The sequence below is a fragment of the Periophthalmus magnuspinnatus genome, chromosome 4, assembly GCF_009829125.3.
Source record: "Periophthalmus magnuspinnatus isolate fPerMag1 chromosome 4, fPerMag1.2.pri, whole genome shotgun sequence".
Lineage (NCBI taxonomy): Eukaryota > Metazoa > Chordata > Actinopteri > Gobiiformes > Gobiidae > Periophthalmus > Periophthalmus magnuspinnatus.
This window is the reverse complement of record NC_047129.1, coordinates 23814830-23837655: the sequence shown is the minus strand read 5'-3', so window position 1 is coordinate 23837655 and position 22826 is coordinate 23814830. Positions and strand designations below refer to the sequence as shown.

General features: G+C 39.8%; 1 protein-coding gene across 1 annotated transcript in view; it reads right to left on the bottom strand.

Annotated features, from left to right (window-relative positions):
• The window catches only part of brinp3a.2 (bone morphogenetic protein/retinoic acid inducible neural-specific 3a, tandem duplicate 2), a 111525-nt gene that overhangs the window by 47974 nt on the left and 40725 nt on the right, over positions 1-22826 (bottom strand). The window contains exon 4 of the mRNA XM_033965661.2: positions 20038-20228. Within this exon, the coding sequence (XP_033821552.2) occupies positions 20038-20228 (191 nt within the window). The remainder of the gene's footprint in view (positions 1-20037; positions 20229-22826) is intronic.

Here is a 22826-nt window from a genome sequence, read left to right as displayed (position 1 = left end):
GTATATGTGTTTGAATGGGCGCTGCAGAGTGGTTTGCAACCTTCGTCAAATGAGGAAAATTGGATCAGCTTAATATCAGCGACACGTCTCCTTCTGCCTCTGTTTGAGCAGCTAAACTTGGCTGTGTCTGTGCAAGTCTTTTCTCTTCACCACCAGGGGTATCGTCCTCACGGTGTATTTAGCCACAGGTGAAAGAAAAGACCACTGCGTACAGCACAGCGGTAGTATAATAGTCAGCATGCATAGTCACAAGGCCCAGTTTGCTTGAAGCTTGTTTTTCATGAAAATAAGTCATATGATCAGCTGATGCCTTGCACTTTTTTTTTTTAGGGTAATTGGAAAGTGATGTATGTGAACAAGATTGACCAAAAGTGAAGTAAAAAACCTATGTCTAGTGCCACCAGGGCCACTTCACATAGAGCTCCAACACCAAAACAGGTAAAACAATATTGCAAATGTGAATAAGAGCCAGATGACTCATTTGGGCCATGAATGATTATGCAAAATATGACTTAGGTGACACTTAGGGTAGGTAGAACACATAAGCGTCTTAGGGTGATTCAATGGGCTCAAGTGGCTTTGCGTCTCCAAAAAGAATATAAGATTGACACATATACCACCTATCTTTACCTCTATTGCCATACCTATATTTTCATATATTGCCATAAGCTTTCATGTCTAAATATGTTGAAAATACCACATTATTTAGTATTATATAAACATATCTGAAAGAGCATATGACATCAATGTTAATAAGCACATGCAGTACACTCTCAATCCTCAATACGAGCTGCTGATGGTAATGACTGTCGACAGCATCATGATTCCCTCCATGATTTAGTGCACGCCTTTTCCATGTACAGCTGTAACACGCCAGCACACTGGTTATGGGTGCCACATGCAATTTCTCACACTCTTTCCACTGGACATTCATTTAGAGGTGTCATCTCCTCAGCCCCCATGGGTGCTCTACGGAGATGGTTACGACTGTCTGCAGCTATTTCAATTATTAATATAAGACAAGTGACAAGTGGAGGGTTGGTTGGGGAGTAAAAGTGTAGGACTCTATTGGCCAACCTGAAAACTATGAAAATAAGTTTAAAGCTGTACTATGTAACTTTTTAGGTGGAGGACCTGTCACCTGCTTGTCTCAAAGGAAATGCTATTACTTTGCCAGAAATGTTCAAAAATATGGCATTGAACTGGTCAGATCTATGAAAAGGCGACCATATTCAGAGGTATAATTTACGTTTTTTCATATGTATTTTTAAACAATGAAATATCTGTAATTGGATACATGCAAGATAAACTTTTTAATGCCATACTGTGGAAGATTCTTGAAAAAATGCATTTGCCTCTCCACAGATCTGACAAACTTGGTCTGGAGGCGTCACTAAATTTGCTCCACGGAGATTGATAAGTTTAATGTCATGCTGTGTAACATTCAAGGAGACCAGGAGGTAGTGTAGCGCATATGCTGGGTTTTTGTGTTTTTCTAATTATGACTTGGTTTGGAGGGTTAGTGCCTCTGGCCAATATTTATCAAAGTTTTACATCAGTGAAGTGGTGGTTTGTGGGGAAAAAAAAGAAAAAAAAGAAAGTGAGATCAAAAACAGAATATCTTTATTTATGTCATTAACACAGAATATTCCCTCCAAAGAGACAATTTATGGAAAATGAAAGCATTTTTGTGACCTTTTGACCTTTATTTGACAGAATAAAAGTGTGTATTATTGTTTTTATTAGTCTAATCCAGTTAATCCAGTGTTTTCACGATACAAAAACTTGAGTTTGATACTAAGGAACAGACTTAATACTCAGTACATATTCCAATGCCATAATGATCATAAAAACACTTTCTTTAGACAACAGAATGTGATTTTCAACATTAAATCATAGTAGTTTTTTATATTATCATGTGGCCTTATATCTGTGTAATCCCTCAGTCGTAGGTAGGTTCCATAATGGTCCATGGGTGTATACTAGTCGCCTATGTCCTGTGTCCTATACTTACTCTGATACAGCTCAAGATCATTCTAAAGATATTCAGGAAAGGTTCATTTCTCCAGAGGGATTGAAAATAGATTTTTGGTATGGTTTCAAAAAGCAAAAGGAAGAGGGTCATGAGCAAATGATTTGTAGGAAGCTAATTATTAAAATTAAATTAAAATATTTTGCTACCTTTGTTTTGGCTCTTTCTCCAGTTTCATCTTTTGGCTGTTCTTAAAAATGCTTGCAATTAGCATACTCTGAATTTATCCTTGGTTGTAAGATTGTAATTATTTTTAGGTTTGGGGCAGCAGTGGTTTAGGGGTAGAGCACTGGTCCATTAACCTGAAGGTCAACAGTTCCAATCCCTGTTGACCAATACTGTTTTTGAATGTCTTATATGAGTTGATGGTGATAGGTGAGTCCAATGGCAGAGATTGGCAACCTTGTTTTTGTGAGTCTATGCCAGAGGAGTTATGACTGTTGATACTTTATAGAAGCATCTCACAGGGGGTGTTCTATATGTACGACTATGGTGGAATGTTCAGCAGTTACCAAGGTACCACAATGCACACGTTAGCAAACACCATCAAAAAAGGTTTTGAGTCTGAAAATCTAAGAAAAAAACACAAAATTGATTTAAACTGCACATATTAAGGACACAAACGTTCATGGCCAACAAAAAAGGTGAGAGTGACTAACTGAAAAATTGTTGCTAAGGCCAGGTTGTGACTGGAATGTTATTTGAGAAGGACTTACACAAATCAGCTCACCCGTAGCTCCAACTAACTCTGTTCTTTATGGTCAGATTGTGTTAAAATAAAGCTCAAATTAAAGTCTAACTTCAGTAACAAAGCTTCAGACAAAGCTGTGCCTTCAGTTAGAATCACACCCCCAAGAAATGTTGATGGCATCAGTGGCAAAGTATCTATATAGTAGTAGTCTCCACCAAAACGCAATTTCTTGATTCAATATATCAGTGTTTACTCCATTGTTACATGAGTGCTGCAGAAGCTCACGATGTAGCCAGAAGGGATACCTGGGTGAGGTTGAAAGGAATAGTTGATCACAAGAGAAAACAAAGCTGTGTAGAAGGTGAGAAGCGGCAGATCAGGGATGGCTCATTCAGTTCAGGTAACACTCTTACAAGAGGCACATCTGTAGATAATTAAAATGCCCTGAAATATAGTAAATAGAGATCTGTAAGAAAGTTTTTTTTTTTTTTTTTTACTGTCTTGAAACATGAAAAAGCTAAGAGAAAAGTTAAGTTTAAATGGCTTGCAGTGGTTATGCCTTATGCATTCTGAGCATCATTATTATTCACTGTTATGAGTTTATAAGCACTTTTCACAACTTTTGGAGACCAGTGCAGAGTTTTGCCAGCATGGTAAGGCTAACACCACTTTGCATGCTAACGTACACTTCCTGATTATTGGACTATAAAACACTTTCTAATAAAATGCAGCCGGACTTATTGTAATCTCCAGAGCCACTTATACAACATATCTGTACTGTGGTAAGATAAACTTTGCTCAAATATATGGGAAAACAACTGTGTACAATTCCTTAACATACAAGTTTTTCTCTTTCTCGATATATCAGATCCCTCAGCATTCCCTCATTAATCAGTGCTAGTGCAGAGGATGCACTAGCACTGATTAATAATTGGCGGCAGGATCAGAGAAATCAGAGATAGTATGTTTTTTTTTAGTTCACAGTGACATCATGGCTAAAGGTTTTGAGTCACACACTAGATTTTGTTTGTTAGCTAATGTTTACCAAAAAAAGACAGTACAATTCAGGACAATTAAAAGTACTTTTTTCCAACTAGTACAATACTTTTACTTAAAAGGAGGTATTTTACTTCCATGGGGTGCTAACTGCTAACACATAACATATTTAGATAGCCAGGCTGTCAGGAGACTCAACTCTCTCCCTGCCCTACCCTCACTTTTCCCCTCACCCTACCCTTTTTATCTGTGATCTCTGTCTATGCTTGAATGTTTATGTTCTGTTTATATTTGAATGTTATTTGATTACTTGGTTTGCACATTTCTTCTTCTTCTTTTTTTTTTGGTTTGGCACTTTTAATATGATTGCACTGAGGTGGGAGAGGACAGCAATTTCATCTGTGCTATATATCGTGTATGCATATGCACATGTGACAATAAAGAGAAATTGAATTTAATTGAATTGTATAGCTGTGTTACCTTTTATTGTTTTGAAAATGACATTCACTGAAAACAATGTATTATCAATTAACACTCATCTTTGACGCTGTTCCCTCCTCCTCCCCTTCAGAGTGCATTCCGCTAATGAAACTACTGCACATCCCATCAGGTTTATGAAGTTCTTGTACAATCAAATTTTTATATTTATGGTGAATTGTCGCGTAGGAGCGTGGGTGACACAGGTTTGTGGCTTGAGCTTTGAACAGAATCATACAGCTAATCGTCCCTAATTCACTGAAACATGCACGGATGACATCTGAAACCTCTTCTGGTGTGTTTTTGATGAGGGAACACAGTTATAACATGGTAGAAAGCTAAAAAAAGATACATTTTGCATAACTTTTTAATGTGGTCACTACTAACTTTACTCCATATGAAGCAGATTTGCAAAGTCATACCCCAAATGTCATTGTAAGCTTTACTTTGGCCTGTCTAGACGATGAAGTTAGTCTCCCAAAGAGGACACCATGACTGCATTTAAATTAGCTTTCAAACAATAATTTGTAATGCTGTTTGTTTTGAGTCTATGTAATCATACTTCAAATTGCACTAACTCTTTGAATGTATCCTAAAAGCCCTGTACATCCATTATGCTGTTTGCTGTTGAATTTGCATGCTATCTGTTGGTTGCTTTTTTGCCCTCAATTAATCTGCAAGATGAGGATTTCTATAAGCAGCCCCAGGCATTTCAGCATAATGAAAACGTTCTTTATTTGTTATAATGACTGCATTTAAAAGGATCGTACAGTTCCCTGGACAATTAAAAGCTGCAGCTATAGCTAAGATATAACTATGTTGTTTGCATCTCAGAACCTAAATAATACAATAACTTGCCCTTTTTTCTTGTATTTAGTAATTGACTTTCAAGTTTGATTATTTTATATTTTGTGCATTGAAGCTACTATATTGATTTAAAACTGCTCAAGGGAAACATATTAGGCAAAAATCACCTTGTTATAACATCCACTCATGAAAAGGATACCTGCAGTAGTATAGTGTCATTCACGTTGGTTTCAGTAATACTCTGGAAAAAAAAAAGTTCTTTGTCTTTGGAAAAATTCAAACAAAGCATTCTCTTAGTCTCAGTTACCATCCAGTTTCTATTGTTACTTCACATGTAGTAACCCTGTGCAGTTTTTAAGTCCATAAATCATCACCAGACTTGTTCAAAGCATTATAAAACATTATGAGCTTCAACTTCAATGGAATAAACTAAGCGACATTTTAGTGAAATCTCAAATATAATCAGGTATGTTAATTCTGTGTGAGTAAAATAAGTAGTCTAATCTTTCATATGCTCTTCAAATAAACTGTGCGTAGGCTGTGTTCTTACTGTTTGATGGTTGCCTCATGACTCAATTGAAAAGATTTCGGCGTTGAAATTGTAAAGCTCATAATGCTGATTGGTTTCTGATTGGATAATTGTCTTGAGAACCAAAAAATAAAAAATAAATAAATAAACCCACCAAATTATAATCACACATAAATGAGGCATCATGTCCAATGTTTTGTAATTAAGAATAAATCTTGTCTAACCAGCAAGTCCTTTCTACTTTCTGTCCGAATTCAAAACTCCTTCCTAACGTGAGATGGTCCAACCACAGCCGCTAATTTGTATCACATGTCAATATGTAAGTTATTTTACATAAAATACCTGAGAATAAAAGTGGTTCACTTGTTGATTCTGCAAAAATTGCCATTTCTTATCTATTTATTTATTTTTACATATAAGCTGCCATGTTTGTTTTGACAAGAATGGACCACACATCTCTCTGATTGGTTATTCTACCTGTCAATCATGAAATTGGAGACACGATATGGCACAATTATGGCTGATGAGGTAAGAATAAATCAGTATTTGAATAATTTCTGTTTGGTTGTTTGATTTCAACATGTTACATACACCTTTAAACTGACATATCTCTCCTCCATAAAACATAAAAATCCTTTCTTTTCGCCTTGATTTTGAGAGGTGCCACTTGTTCAGACAGAGCAGGTGAAGCGCTGGTGTCAGGTGTGTGGAGGAGATGAGAGCTGTGAAGCACTAAGCCAACTGGAGCAGTGTAATAATAATTTAATGTAAGGGCCATCGCGGGCATCGCACTCTGCATAACAAAGGACCAGAGCAGCCCAGGCCACAGACACACAGAGAGGACAGAGAAGAAGTCTCTTTCTTTCTGATATCATGTGAAGTGTTGATAGTAGAAGTGTATGGGGTAGACAAAGTGCACTCATACGAATAGTGTTTTTCCACTGGTACTGCAGGGGGATAGGAATGCCACAATACCAGATCTTAATGCTGTGAATATTTTGAGAAGAAATTGTTATGTGTGTAAACAGTGAAATCCTTAACCTTTTTAGCGCCTAGTTCTAATAATGACCCATCTATGATATTTTAAGGTTTTAACTGCAACTACATGGTCTACATGGCCAAACAAGCTGCCATATAAGAGATTGCTGAGGTTGTGAAATTGTATAAATAAATCATACTCTGTATGAGAAATTGAAACTGATACATATATAAGAATCTCATCCTCCTCTCTGCTTTCATCCTTTTTTTTCATGCTCAGGTCTTCTACCAAAGGCCTGGGAGCTTGAGGGTTCTGCGCAGTATCTTTGCTGTTCCTAGTACTGCACTTCTCAGGACTGAGATGTCTGATGTTCTTCCTAGGATCCGTCAGTTTGGGGGTCACTGCCCCGAGTGCTCCAGTGACCATGGGCACCACTGATACCTTCACCTTCCAGGCCTTCTCCAGCTCTTCTTTGAGTCCCTGGTATTTCTCTAGTTTCTCATGTTCCCATCACTTGGTACTGGAACCACAACGGCTTTCCTCTGTTGTTTATCCACCGCCTCAATGCCTGTTATTGTTCCTTCTGGGAACTCTTCTGTGTGGACTACCTTCCCCCTCTGTCCCTGTCCCCATCTGGCTACACTTCTCAAGCCCGAATGACATTCCAATGTCTGTGCTGTAGATGCTGGTGGTGTGGATCAGTGAGTTAGCGTACAGCTTGATGTCATCCATGTAGAGGAGGTGATTGATAGTGGCCCCATTCCTCAGTCAGTATCCATAGCCAGTGTTGTTGATTATTTAGCTGAGGGGGTTCAGACCTATGCAGAACAGCAGTGGAGACAGTGTGTCTCCTTGGTATATGCCACATTTGATGGTCACTTGGGCTTGCAATAGACCTCAAGGGTGGTTTTCCACAACCTCATCAAGTTTGCAATGAAAGCTCTTAAGAGTCCAGAAATTCAGTGATCCAGGTGGCATTGAATCACAGGTTTTCTTGTAATCAATCCAGGCAGTCCACAGAGTAGACTGATGGGTTGTTTCCCATGGTTGCTCTTATAGCCAAGCATCTCTAATACCATTACTGCTGCTCAGAGAGGGTGTCATCATAAATTAAAAAGTCCAAATGTATGGTAGAAGATTATAACCCCACGTTATGGGCTTGCCCATGGTATTGCTTCATGCCAATTTTTAGCCTTTGATGCAACCATTCTTTTGTGTATAGAAATGCTTTTTTGTCAGGCTGCTTGGATTTCTGTTTAGTTTTTAAGCCCATAAACCATAATCATGGCTCTATTAGTATGACATTCACTGGGATAGGGACTTAATTTGTTTACCTTCTAAATGTGCATTCCCGTTGTTGACAGTAGAGGGAGATCAAATGCCTAAACACCTCAGTGGAAATGGACGTGGTGTTTATAGCATGTGTTTTCCAAATGTAGGCATTATTTTAAGTTAGAAAATGTAAAATTCTTATTTAAAGGTGACCAAAAGCATGTTTAAAGTGGTATTAAAGCCACAAAAAGGCATCATATGTGTTCTTTAAACTGAAAAGTAGAAAGTATACTGAGTAGTAGAAAGTAAAATATTTAAACTTATTTTAAGTAAGTAAACTGACTGAATGATCAAGTAAAGACAAAGGTGCAACAATTCTAATGGATGTTCTGCTTGTCTCTATGGAGATTACTTTGCCTGGAATGTTCCACCATGGCATTCAAATGGTCTATCTTGCATTTGAACTATGGGTGTTTTTACTGCTCAAAATCACATTGAAAAACATGCATTCATACACTGAGCAGCCTTTCCTCTCCACAGACCTTACCTTTAACTCAGTCTTGTGGCATCACCTGTGTCACCTCATTCTTAAATATCCCTTTACTAACTTCATTGTTTGAATATGTTGCAATACCAGCATTCTTTTTAAAACATAAATAACTCTAAGCATCAGGCATTTATATAATTTGCAAACCAGAAAGTAACGCTGCTGCACTGTTAGCATACTAGTTGTTGTTGTGAAAGGCACATATAACTCAACAGATGTGCAGAATGTGTTAGGTTAGTTAAAAAAGTGCTTTGAGGGGCTTGTTAAGTCTGTAAAGTTCAATACAAACTTTAGGCTTTACCATGCTTCCTCACAGACAACAGTACAGCCCTTTACAAACAGTGCACCCGGGTGATCTCTGGGTGCTGTCCCTGGCTGTGCAGTACATGCCAATACAGTTTGTAGTACTTCTGTATTTTGCAGAAGTTCTTTGCACACACAATCTACACAATGTTTTCGCCACATGCTCATGATCCTATACACACCTTAAAGGCCCGGTACCTGATTTTTTTCCTATGGACTTGAGGAAAATGTGTCTTTCTCAAGTACATATATATTGTATGGACAGATATTGAGGTCAAAATATGTCTGTTCCATGCTGTCGGGTGGCTGGGTGGGTTTGGTGGGTGGGACTGATTTTAATGGTTTGTAAAGCACTTTGTGTTACTTTTTTTTGTATGAAAAGTGCTATATAAATAAAGTTTGATTTGATTTGATTTGATTTGATCTGTCTGTATCTAATTACAAAGTGTTTTATTTTCCAATAATCACGAAGTGCATGCTAGCATGCTACTTGGTGTTAGCTTTACCGTCATGGCAAAACTCTGCACTGGTCTCTGAAAGTTGTGAAAAGCACTTATGGATTCATCGTGGTGAATAGTCAGGATGCTTGGAATGCATAAGATAAGATAGATAAGATAGATACTTCTTTGATCAGATATAGATACTAAAAAAGTCACATTTAATAGACAGAATCCTTTCCTGAATGGCTTTAGAATGACCTGAGCGGTAAGAACAAGTATAGGACCACACAGACTAGTCTACGCCCATGTACAATATGGAATATACCTACAACTGAGGGCTTACATAGATTTAAGGTGGTGTGGTAATATAAAAGGAAATACTATGATTTAAAGTTGAAGTGTTTTCCTTGGTATCAAAATCAAGTTTGAAATTTTAATATTGTGAAAACACTGCAGACCATTTGAAATGAACTAATTCTGTTTTTCAAACGTTTAAGACAGTAAAACTCTGGTATAGTGGCTTGTTTTTTTTTTTGTTTTTTTTTTTCAGAACACGAGTCCACCTATGGATATTTACTGTACTGTGTATACTTGTCCGTAAGTGCCATTAGAGACCATCCTTCCACTTCAGAGCTCTGCAGTCTGGTGCAGTGCATAGAAGTGGTTGTACTAGTGCTGCTAAGAGCTAGAGGGCTTTGGGTTAGACTAACACACATTCTAACATGCACATATGTGCCTTACCAAGGTCACATTTTAAGTCTTGTAGTGGCAAAATGGTGAGCTGTCTTCTCCCTGTGTCTGGGGAGGTTTCATTTGGGTGCTCTGGTTAGCCACCTGTTAGCCAAAAACATTTACAATAGGCTAATTTTGCAGCTAAATACTCCTGACTTGACCTAGTTTCCCTCATTGACCTAAAATAATACCAGTATCTCAAGGTGTCCGTTTTGTTAAATGGGGCTCAAAGAATAACTTGGCTCATGCCAGATTGATATGTGTGTCACTCTGAACTGAGTTCTACACATTATCAATCTAGGCTCTTGTTGTTGGTGGTCAAATTTATGTGCATTGCAAGGAAGAAAGTAGAATTACTGCTGATGAAATGTTAAGACCATGAGCTGCACACACAATTCATTTGCCTCTTTTCAGAGTTACTAATTTCATTTACAACAACATGCATCCTTAAAAATACATACTTTATTTTTTATTGTGCAATATGTCTCATCTCATCTAAAAATAAACAATAAAAACCTTCAAATTAAGAAATTCAATCCCGAAAAAATGTTTGATTCTAAATTGTACGTCAATGCTCCTTATTGAGACATTGAAAAAATAACAGGAAAAAAAAAAAAAAATTAAAGGTGCCAAAAACCTGATGTCTGTCACTCATGCTGACAAACTGCTTGCAGGGCTCCCTGCAGCGCTTACAAAAACTAAGAGACAAGAGCACATCACGCTTGCTGTGTAACCTGTGCTTTCTCCCTGTTTCATACTGGGTGTAATTCAAAATGTTACTAATTGTCTTTAAATGTCTGCACTCTATCGGTCCTATTTATTTGAGGGAGTTACTGCAGCCCTATACTTCACCCAGTTTCTTGTCAGCTGTGCCCAAAGCCAGGCTCAAGAACGGAGGTGACAGAACTTTAAGTTTAAGACTAGGCTGAAAACCCACCTCTCCTCCCTGGCATTTAATACTAGCTAGACAGGATATTTTTTTGTGTGTGTTTTATTGGTGTTTTATTATTTTTTGCCTAGGTATCGTATTATCTGTATATTTGTTTTTTGTTGACTTTTTATGAACTACTGAAGTTGATTTTATTTATATATATATATATATATATATATATATATATATATATATATATATATATATATATATATATATATATATATATATATATATATATATTAATTGAAATGAAAAAACAAAAAAAAACATATTTCTTTAATATCAGCAGTGTCTAGTCTCCCTTAGTAGACATGGTAAACAGCTGCATTGTTCAGCCTCACTTGTGTCATTGTTGACCTTCTGAGAGCATTAAAACTCCATTTTGCTTCTGCAGATGATACAGGGTTGGCCATGAGTAGTCTAACCAGTGTTTCTACTTGATCAAAAAGCCATCTAGTTTCAGTAGTGATTCGTTGAACCACTTCCTCACTGAACTTAAAAGGTGAACATGGAATGAAATATACCTAATTGGACCTTTATACTGTGTTTGTCTAACTCCGGATACTGACCCACAGTTTCATCCACAACTCCAGTCAGCAAAATTTGCCCCAGTCTCCCTAAGACATCTAGATCAGCTTGTGCAAACCTCTCCTGAAACTGAACATCAGAGCTATCCAGGTAACAATATTGAGCACTGTAGTACTCTTCAGTTGTCTCAGGAGTGTGTTGGCTTGCTTCACCGCTCTAACTCATTGGAGCCTTTCTTTGATAAAAAAATCTAAGCCAAGAACGTTTACATCTTTGGTAGCCTTGTCAAATATTTCTTGAAACTTTCTGCATTTTTTTTTTTCTTTGCAGGCTGCACTCATCCCTGCAATTGTCTGTTTCAAGAGACTTGTTGAGACATTCCAAGTCATCAACTACATCTAGTGCCAACCCAAGCCCCAGGAGAGTTTTCCCTTTGTGGAATCGCACTAAAGGACCATTTACCTTCAGATTATTTGATGGCATCTCCCTTATACTTGCAAGAACAGATTCATACTGGGTAAAAACTGCAGTATAGGCTTTCTCTCAGACTGTCCACTTGGGTTGAACCTAGCGCTCTGACAGAAACACCTGACCCTTGTGCACTTGCAGGCGTAGTCGAAAATAATGATTAAAATTTCCCTGACTGCTTGCTTAGAGTATCGAATTCATGGACCCATTGCAGAGCATCGCGTATTAATGGACTGGCTTGGGAGGCAGATTCTGTGATCAAGTTGAGGCCGTGAATCCCACAATGCACCAACATCCCTAAAAACTGCATTTTTTCATACCTGTTTAAACTCCTGCATATCTCCCAGACATTTTCAGTACCATTGCAAGTCTGACCTCATACAGATGATAGAGGAATATTGAACCATTGCATGCATCAATGGTTGCTTTTGCGATTCCAGCACCTGTGGTCTCAGGAACCTGATACTAAACCTACAAAACCCTCCTTAGGTTCCAAGTCATGGTTTACAAACTGAAGACAGACTGATTCCTGTTTTAAGCTTAAAATGCATTCCGTTTCGTCAATACGGAATATTGCAAAACTGGCAAAGAGTAATATTCCGTACAATAGTTACCCAACAACTTCAAGGTTTCAATTTGAGCCTGAGGAGAGGTGTAGTCCTGACATTGCAAAAGCCAGCAAGAACAACAAGTATCACCCCTAGCTTTAAACTTCAGTAGTTGAATCACCATATCATGTCCTCTAACAGATGGTTACATGCAATGAACCTGCCTCGTCATCATCTGAATCAAGCTGAGCGGCTATGACTTTCATTGCCTAGTAAATAAGAACATTCGTTTAAAATACTGCCATGTTTGTCTCATTACACACTACATTTATATACAAACCAAACACTACACACTCAAAAACTTGTAATGAATTAATCTTTCATCAAAACTCATTAGACGACCTGTCGATTTGCTTGATGACCCATGTTAACACTCCGCTGTCATGACACGTGGGTAGCTTCAGCCAATCACACGCCATCAAAAATGGGCAAATCCATTCGCGTCACGTAGGCGGTAGTTGCGGGACCTGTTAGCCTTTTATATTATCAGACGAGGTGAGGGAAGAAGGAGCGTACGAGACTCTAATGAATACAGCGCAAGTTGGAGTGTGGAAAGAAGAAAACTGTCAGGTGACGCTCTGATGGAGATGATTGGGAAATTGTCCTACGTATAGGCCTGTCACGGTAAAACATTTTGAAGCATGAATATCATGATTAACGATAATATTGAAACTAGTTTATGCCACTGACACAATACAAAAATAAAGCTGTAAACCAATTTAAAAAGTACAGTGTCATTAAAAACCATGAGCTACAACAAATAAATAGCAGAAATAACCAATATTTAGTCCTCGAAGTGACGTTCTCATCTCTTTACAGCTCAAATGTTACCGTATTACATAAAAATAGCACAAACCTCCCCGCTATTGCAAGAAACATATGGACACGATAAGCCCCAAAACTACTGTTCCTCCTACCATATATTGAACGCTAAGTCGATATTTGCCCTCGCAATTATACATTTTAACATTTTCAAAAGAATACATGGTAACATGGTGATCTAAACATGTTACTGGCTCCCATAATCCTTTGCAATGGGATGTCACGATCTATTTGTAGCAACTGTACAGCTAATTGTACAGAAGGTTCCGATAGTGCTCAGGAAAGATCACTAAATTACTCAAACATCTAAAACCTCTTTATGGTTTTGATGAGTGAACATTCTAACATGGTAGAAAGCTCTTAAAAAGTTGATTTTGCGTAATACCTCCTCTTTAAAGCGTATAATTTATTCTCTCCACAGACTTGATGGTGGTAAGATATAACCATTTGGATCCTACCTGTAATTTTTCACTCATCAATTTTTCAAACGTGCGCTTTATTTCATTTCCTGTCGAGATTCTCTCCTTCTCCTACCTCTCTACTGTCTCTCCCTTCTTCTCTCTTCTCCCTTCATTCCTCTATGTCGATAACCCTGATCATAATGCCATGTTAATGTGTGTGGACTATTGATTCTCGCCTCCTCCTCCTCTTCCTCACACAGGGATGAAGGGCAGCGGGCTGATAACGCCTGTATTTATTCTTTTCATTAGGACCATATGTTTCCGAGCGCACGGGTAATCCATTTACACCGGCGCAGGCACATTGCTGGAGCCACGCCAAAGTACAGCTCTCCTCATGTGTCCTCATCCTCCTCTCATCCTCCTGTCCTCCCTCTGATCCTCTTCTCCTTTCCTCCTCTTTCTTTCTCCCCTCTACTCCTCACCTTTGATTTTCCTCTCCATTCCCCCGATCCTCTTCTCTTTTTCTCCTTCTCTTCTCTCCTCCTTTCCTCTTCATTTTCTCCTCTCATCCCCTCTCTTCTTTCCTCTTCACTCTCTCTTCACATTTGCTCCTCATATCCTTTCTTCATCTCCTCCACCTTCTATCCTCCTCATCCTCTCCTCTCTATATCCTTCCCTCCTCTCTTACCTCAACTCACCTTTCATCCTCCTCTCTCTCCTCACCTCTAACCCTCTTTTTTCCCACCACTTTGGTTCTCTCCTTCCCTCCTCTTCACCTTTCATCCTCCTCCTTTTCTTCTCTCTTCACCTCTCATCTTCTTCATCTCTCCTCCTCTCTTGCTTTCTCTTCTTTCCTCTCCTCTCTCTTCTCACCTCTGATCCTCTTCTCCTTCCCTCATATTATCTCTCTGCTCACCTTCTCATACTCTTCTCCTCTCCTCATCACTCTTTGTTTTCCTTCCCTCCACTCCTCAGATCCTCTTCTATTTTAATCTTCTCCTCCTACCTACCCTGCCTCCTCTTACCTACTCTCTCCTCTGCACCCATCTGTCTCCCTTCACCACCTCTTTTTTCTTCTCTTCCTCCCCTCCTATTTCCTCTCCTTTCCTCTTTACCTCCCCTCTCTTCCCCTCTCTTCCCCTCCTTTTCTCGTCTCTCCCACTCTCTCCTCTCCAGAGATACCGCAATCTCTGGATAGTAGCCAGCATGTGCGCAGTTATAAGTCGTCTCTCCTTCTCTCTGTCCCTCTCTCTGCTCCACTCTTCTCCTCTACCCCTCTTTCTCCTGCTCTCCCCTCAAAACCTCTTCTCTCTCCTCTCCTCCCCTCTTCTCTCCCTCTCTCCTCAGTGCAGTATCCTTAAGTGGTAGCCAGCGTGTGCACAGATGTAGTTGTCTCTCTCTCCTTCTCACCTCTCCTCATCTCTCCTCCTCTATCTCTCTTCCCCTCTCCTCCTCTCCTTCTGTCTTCTCTCCCGTCCCCTCTCTCCTCCTTTCCTTTCCTCTTCTCTCTCTTCTCCTCCCTCATTGTTCTCCCTCTCAGTGCAGTATCTCTTGATAGTAGCCAGCGTCTCCCCTTCTCACCTCTCTCCTCTCCTCCTCCTCTCTTCCCCTCTTCTCCTTTCTCCCTCTCTCTTCTCTTCTCTCCTCCCTCTTTGTTTTTCCTCTCTCCACAGTGCCGTATCACTTAATGGTAGCCAGCGTCTTCCCTTCTCACCTCTCTCCTCCCCTCCTCCTCTCTTCTCCTCTACCTCACTCCCCCTCTTCTCCTTTCTCCCTCTCTCTTCTCTTCTCTCCTCCCTCTTTGTTTTTCCTCTCTCCACAGTGCCGTATCACTTAATGGTAGCCAGCGTCTCCCCTTCTCACCTCTCTCCTCCCCTCCTCCTCTCTTCTCCTCTACCTCACTCCCCCTCTTCTCCTTTCTCCCTCTCTCTTCTCTTCTCTCCTCCCTCTTTGTTTTTCCTCTCTCCACAGTGCTGTATCGCTTAATGGTAGCCAGCATCTCCCCTTCTCGCCTCTCTCCTCCTCCTCTCTTCTCCTCTACCTCACTCCCCCTCTTCTCCTTTCTCCCTCTCTCTTCTCTTCTCTCCTCCCTCTTTGTTTTTCCTCTCTCCACAGTGCCGTATCACTTAATGGTAGCCAGCGTCTCCCCTTCTCACCTCTCTCCTCCCCTCCTCCTCTCTTCTCCTCTACCTCACTCCCCCTCTTCTCCTTTCTCCGTCTCTCTCTTCTCTTCTCTCCTCCTCTCTCCTCTCCTCCCCCTTTTCCCTCTCCTCCTCTCAGTGCAGTACCTCTGGATGTTCGCCAGCGTGCGCACAGTTGTAATCCCAGACAGATGTCGGACACACGTTTGAAGATCCATTCACATCGTTGACCTTTTCAAAGCCACGAGGCAATTGACAGGTGCTTTCTGGAAACAATAGCATCTCCATGGAAACCCCTGCACCCGAAACCTCACATAGTGCACCTTTATGAATTATTTTGTAAACACGGTGTATCTGTGCGCTGTGATATGAAGCAAGAAAGTTTCATTTTCGCTTTAATGTAGCGGACCAAAACAAAGGGAATGTTCTCAGTGGGTGCTCGGTGGAAAGGCTCTACTTTGTCATCGCTGCTGATCCAAAACAAGTGAGTACACGTCCAAACACATGTCTAATATTTTTCTGGCTGCTTCTTACCTCAGGCAGTTGAACGCTTCAGCTATTCTGCGCCCAACGTATCATAGTGCAGATGTATTATTGGGATTTGTGTGATTCATTTCAACACACCTCAGTAGTAGTTCCCGGGTTTACATGCTTAAATTGGTCTACGCCTGTTCATCTAAATGCAGTAACTGTTGCATATGTTTACATTTTGTCTTTTGGTTCTAATGGTGCCATTTCTCCAATCAGAAAACAGAATCAGCACGTCAATTTGGGTTGCCAGATCCTATGACTAAACCAGGTTTTTTAATAAACCCAGAAGAGCTCTCTATGATGTGATGTGATGTGACAGATAAAGGCATCCCAGATTCAGTCGTGATTGCATTTTTAAACCAGTAAAAACCGGCTTAAACCTAAACCTCCTACACATGTCCCCTTTCCTATCTCCTCTCTCCCATTTCCTTAAGTGCTTAGCTCATCCAGTCATTACGATAAAGAAAGGCCCCAGCGCTAAGAGCAATGCTTTCTCCATTAATTCCCGAGTCTTTAAAGCGCAATTCCGTGTTCTCAAACGGTTATTATTCCGCGGCCCAGAGTTGAGTTATTGTGCGCCGTCCATCTGTTTTCCATAAGGGCAGATGCTAAAAGCTTTCATCAACATAAGAAGTGCACTTTAGCAGCAGAGTGGTGAAATCGAATGCGCGGTTTTGTACAGGCTAGCTAGCAGAACGTAGCATGTAGGCCAGAGTGAAAAGGCAGAAGAATGGGATGGATTCACGTAAGATCATAACATTATCACACTCCTACAGTTCAACATCGAGCTGGAGGACAGGTCAGTCTACAGATAACACGTATGATGCATGTGTGTCGCTTTAATTCCGTTGAGATTAAAGTTTCACATTTTCTAACTATAAAGGGCCCATATGGCATTATTTTCTCTTTTTCTATGTTACAATGTTTTTTTTTTTCATTCACACATGTTTAAAAAGTGAAACCCTCCATATTTAGGCTGAATACTTCCTCTCTTCCACCTTGTGATGTCATGTGGTAATACAGGAAGTGCTCCACTGTGTTTTTAAACTCCACACACCTTCACTAGAATCATTTGGATAATTTCAGCCCTGGAATTGCAAATCTCTACTGAATTAAAGGTAAAAGGCAGCTGTTAACTTGAAAACTACCACTACATGACATCACAAGGAGGAACAGAGCATTTTGAGGTTTGGATATGTCATAGATGTGTGAATGAAACAAAACACAACTCCGGACATGCTTTTGATGACGTAACAACGTTCTAACATGGCTTAAAAATCAATTTTGCATAATATAGGACCTTTAAATAATGTTTGCATTTGGAAAATTGACTTAACAAACTAAGCTAAACTTCCAGGTGTGTTTTATGATGGAACAACTTAAGGCACGCTATTATTATCCCCATAGGAAAACTTCTGCATTTGACTCACCTTTCCATGCCACTGTGAGACCTCATCAGGAGCAGTAACAAAGTCAATTTTGCATAATATTTTGTCCTTTAAAAGAGGACAAAAAAGTGATTTTTACCCATTCATTTTAACAGTATTTTCTCCTATGCCAGACCACGTCCACCACTATGACGTGTTGCCTTTTCATCAAATACATCGCAGCATCATTTAGGCCTCAATATTGAATAGAGATGGAGGACAGGAACATTGCTTTATTGTCCATTAATGTTCACAATTATTTTAGTGCTGAAATATTGAGTTCAAGGGTCATGTGGTTGCTGTGTTCCCCATCTAAGAGCATGGCATGGTCCCATTATAGAAAGCTGCATTGACTCAGATAATGTGAATCTAAAGGCCATGTACGTGCGTTTTACGGTCAGAACTAGTTAATTTGAAATGGTTTGCAGTGGTCCAAAGTTATTCCACACTTAACTTATACATTCTGAGCGTCCTAATTGTTCACAGCAATGAGTTTGTAAGTGCTTTTCACATCTAACAATAAAACGCTGTGTAATTTGACGCAGACAATACACAGTGGACTTATTTTGATCTCAAGGGCTGCTTATAAAGGCAGATTTTCCCAAATACATGGGGGAAAATCTGGTACATTCAGCAAACTGGACTAATTTCCTTTTTTGAGGTAAGGTCTTGTCTTCACCAAATCGCTACTGTTCTGTTGGATTTGTGTCTGATTAAATTTGGCTCTATTCAGTCCTAAATAACCTTCACCAAATGTGTCAACAAAAGAAAAAAAAAAAAATTGGATTTGCCCTGAAATTTAAGGTTGGTAGTATGAATCATATATTTCACTTGTTTCCCCTTGTCCACTAACCTCTAAACTTGTCTCCTAGCTTCCTACACTTGTCCCTTCACTTCTCTCCTAGCGTCCTACAGTCAAATAATCAGCTCTCATCATTTTTACGTCCATATACATCCCGTAGCAAATAACAGGACAAGTATCGCCTTTCAGATCCTACTTGTTTCCTAGCTTCCTTCACCAGTCCCTTATTCCACACTTTTTCTACTACCCCGCTTCACCTGTCTTCTAACCATAGATCCCTACACTTGTCTTCTAAGTTCCTACATTTGCTCCTGACCCTCTTACATTTGTATTCTACCATCATACAATTGTCCCATACCTATTACACTTGCCTCCTTGCCTCCTGCACTTGTCTCCTAGCCTCCTACCCCTTTGTTTACTTTTAGATCATGATCGTCTCCTCGCCTCCTACACTAGTACCCCACTGCCTGCTCTTGTCTCCTAACTTTCTGTGCTTCTCTTCTAACCTCATATTCTCGTCTCCTAGCTTTCTGTGCTTGTCTCCTAACTTGTCTCCCAACTCCTAGTTTTGTTTTCTAACCACATACTTGTCTCCTAACCTCCAATTCTTGTCTCCAAGCCTCCATCACTCGCCTCCTAGTCCCTTGTTTACACCCACTCACATACCTCGTCTCTTGCCTCCTAGCATGGCGGACAGGAAGTGGTGCAACACTTTCAAATCATACTTGTCTCACTGTCCCCTACACTACTCTCTTAGTGTCTTTCACTAGTCTCCATACCCCCTACATTTTCCTCTTACACTTGTCTCCTATCCTCTTACACTTGTCTCCTATCCTCTTACACTTGTCTCCTAGCCTCTTACACTTGTCTCCTAGCCTCTTACCCCTTTGTTTACTTTTAGATCATACTTGTCTCCTCATCTCCTACATTAGTACCCCACTGCATACTCTTGTCTCCTAGCTTTCTGCGCTTGTCTCCTAACTTGACTACAAACCCCTAGTCTTGTTTTCTAATCCCATACTTGTCTCCTAGCTTCCATCACTCGTCTTCTAGTCCCTTGTTCACACTCACTCACACATCTCGTCTCTTACCTCCTAGCACGGCGGACAGGAAGTGGTCCCGTACTTTCAAATCTCACTGTCCCCTACTCTACTCTCTTAGCATCTTTCACTAGTCTCCATACCCCCTACATTTTCCTCTTACACTTGTCTCCTAGCCTCTTATGCTTGTTCCCTACCTCATACACTTGTTTCCTAGCCTCCTTGACTAGACTCCTAGCTTGTTACACTTCGCTCTTCTATAAATGCACCATGACAGAGAATCAGGTGTCTTGGAGTGTGTCAGGCAGCTGGTTTCCCCGTGATTCACAATTTGCCTGATGGGATGAAAAAAGGTGACCCTGTCGGTACCTTCTGTGCTAGTTATTACCTGAGAAAATTCTATCAAAATGAATAGATTATATTTTTACAGTCTTCTAACTTCCTACATTTGTCCCTTAGCCTCATACAGTCGTCTCCTGACCTAGCCCCCTACCCTTGTCCCCTTGTGTAACCCCAGTGCCGTCTCTTACCTCCGAGCGTGGCAGACAGGAGGAAGTGCGTCCCGTACTTCCTGATGAGATTGTCGGTGATGCTCTGTATGGTGGGTCTTCTTCCTAACATGCGGATGTTCCTGATGAACTCTGGAGTGAGGGGCAGAGGAGAGGACAGAAAGTCTCTACGCTCCACTGCCAAGTTATTCACCTTCCATCGACCGAACTCCCTGAAAACACATGGAAAGATGCAACAGAGTGTGAGTTTAAAGGGGACATATTGGGTAAGATTGTCTTTTGATTATTTCTAGGAACTTCATGTTGCCTGCACTGTTGCTAGTTAGTACCTTAACCTACAGATAGAGACACATACATTTTTATTTATTTATGTATGTATTTATGTATTTATTTATTTTATTTATTTTTTATTTTATTGTATTTATTTATTTTTATTTAATTTTATTTTATTTATTTATTTATTTATTATTTATTTTTTTATTTTTTTATTTTTTCTCATTCTCAGTATGGACAGGCCATACCTCATGTAAAAGCTGCAGTTGCTGGGGGTTTAGGCAGTGGCCATCCCTCTGTTTCCACTGGATGACAAAATATTTTACTTTAAAGAGCACATATAACACTTTTCTGTATTAATTGTTAACACATAACATATTCACTCCCCCTTCAGTAAAACAGAGCCACAAACATGCACCCGGCTAATTAAACTACTGCACAGTATTATTGCAGTGTATTGTTTTATATCCTGCTTTTGCATATTTATGAACATTAGCTATAGGGGAGCACGGGGGATGTAGCCCTGTTGCATTTGTCTTGTACAGGCTCGTACTGCTAACCATATGAAGGCTTTGTACAGGGCCCTGGAGAGATCACTAGATTACTCAAACATGCATAAATGACATATAAAACCACTTCAGGCGTGTTTTGATGAAGTAACAACGTTATAACTTGGTAGAAAGCTCCAAAAAAAGTCAATTTTGCATACCTTCTCTTTAAGTTGTCTTTAAAATGTGAAATATCAATCCCAAGGTGTTGAAAAACATGTTTAAAAGATAATTAAAACCACAACCATGCATGTGATTAGCTTTTCAATAGAGCTAATTACAGTGTAGTTATTATAAAGTGGAATCGTATTATACAAATCTACTCGCTAACTGCTAACTGTGATGAGTCTTGCAGCGCTATTGCACATTTTGCTGTCTGCATCCATCACGTCTTTAAAAGGTGAAACATTAGATAAGGCGCAGTATGGGACAGCTTGGCTCCCTGTGTGCTTGTCCCGCGGGGTTTTGAGCGTGTGCAGAGCCGACAGATGTTTTCTCTAATAGCCTCATCATGACAGCGCTATACATCCAAACCTACAAGCACAAACGCCCTTATTTTTCAGGTGCTCGCGGTAATGAGGAAGACGGGAGGGTGGAGAGAAAGAGGACAGGAGGATGGAGAGAAAGAGGACAGGAAAGGAATAACCTTAGTAACCTTTTTATGTTGGAAAAGTTGTGAATCAGATACATGAAAGGTACTAATCTGGGTGGTTTGTACTGTCAAGAAGGATGCGACGTTTGTAAGATGATGAAAAAGAACGGAGAAGAATAGAGAGATACTATTGCTACTTCACATCGAATGCCATCAAACAAACTGGAGGCACTGCTCTGTCTGAAGCTCTGTTACTCAAGTTAGGGGAAAACAAATGTTATGGTGTTTAAAGACAAAATTGAAAAGAGAGCGTTATATTTCAGTTAGTAAATCAAAAATGTATGAAATGCATATCTTTTTGCTAATTGCTGCATGCTTTTATTGTGAAGTGACCCAGAAAACTGTGGGAAGTGTGCCCAGTGAAGATCAGGCTCACAGGCAGATCAGCAGGTGCAGCACAGAGCCAAAAACGACGACAGGTGAAGAGGTCTAAGCAGGGACACAGACTTTTTGAAGGGCAGGGGATCTACCAAGAAAAAAGGGTACTTTTCCATGCAAGAGAGAGAGGGAGAGAGATGTAGCCTCACACGGGACTGACCACTTAGACAAAACTTATCCAGACTGCTCGACATATGTGCTTTTATGTGAATTCAACTGAACTTGCCATGTGCCATGTTTCATCACGATGTACATGTACTATTGAATCTATGGATGAATTATTGTTCTTTTAATAGTTACATAACTGTTGTGTAATTGTGTGGTACTTTTACTGTACACTGTTATTTAACTATAGGCTTTAATGCATCGTCCTGGTCTTACTGTATTATTATTATTGTCTAAACGCATTGTTTTTAGATAGACAATCTTTCCAGGAACAAAGTAGCTTAATGAATAGATTAAAAATAAAAATAAAATAAAAATGCATTTTGGTTAATACTGGCACATTTACAGTAATGTTGATTAATGTACAGTGTCCTTATCAAATAAATAAATAAATACATACAATATCAGCTCTTTTGCTTATAACATCAGGGATAAGAGTCAGATTGTCAAAAACTAAAAGCTTAGGTGGTGTAGAACATCATCTATGAACTGTTCCTACAATAATTAATTTGGCGCGGTGAGCTGTTAAGGTTAAGACACACAGGTGGACTCTAAAGCTGCGACAGACAGATGCACATGAGCGAGCAAGAGGAAGAGAGACAGCGAGAGAGTGTAGCGGCCAGCAGGGAACATTTTATATTGCTGAGTGACAAACAACTTTTACACATCTGCTGTCTTCATGGAGCAAGTATTAAACCAGGTGAGTACCACCTGGGCTCTATCTGTGCACGTCTCTCTGGGTCTTGGCATGACATGGTGGATCTACTCCCCAGTGTGTGGTCCTGTCTACTCCA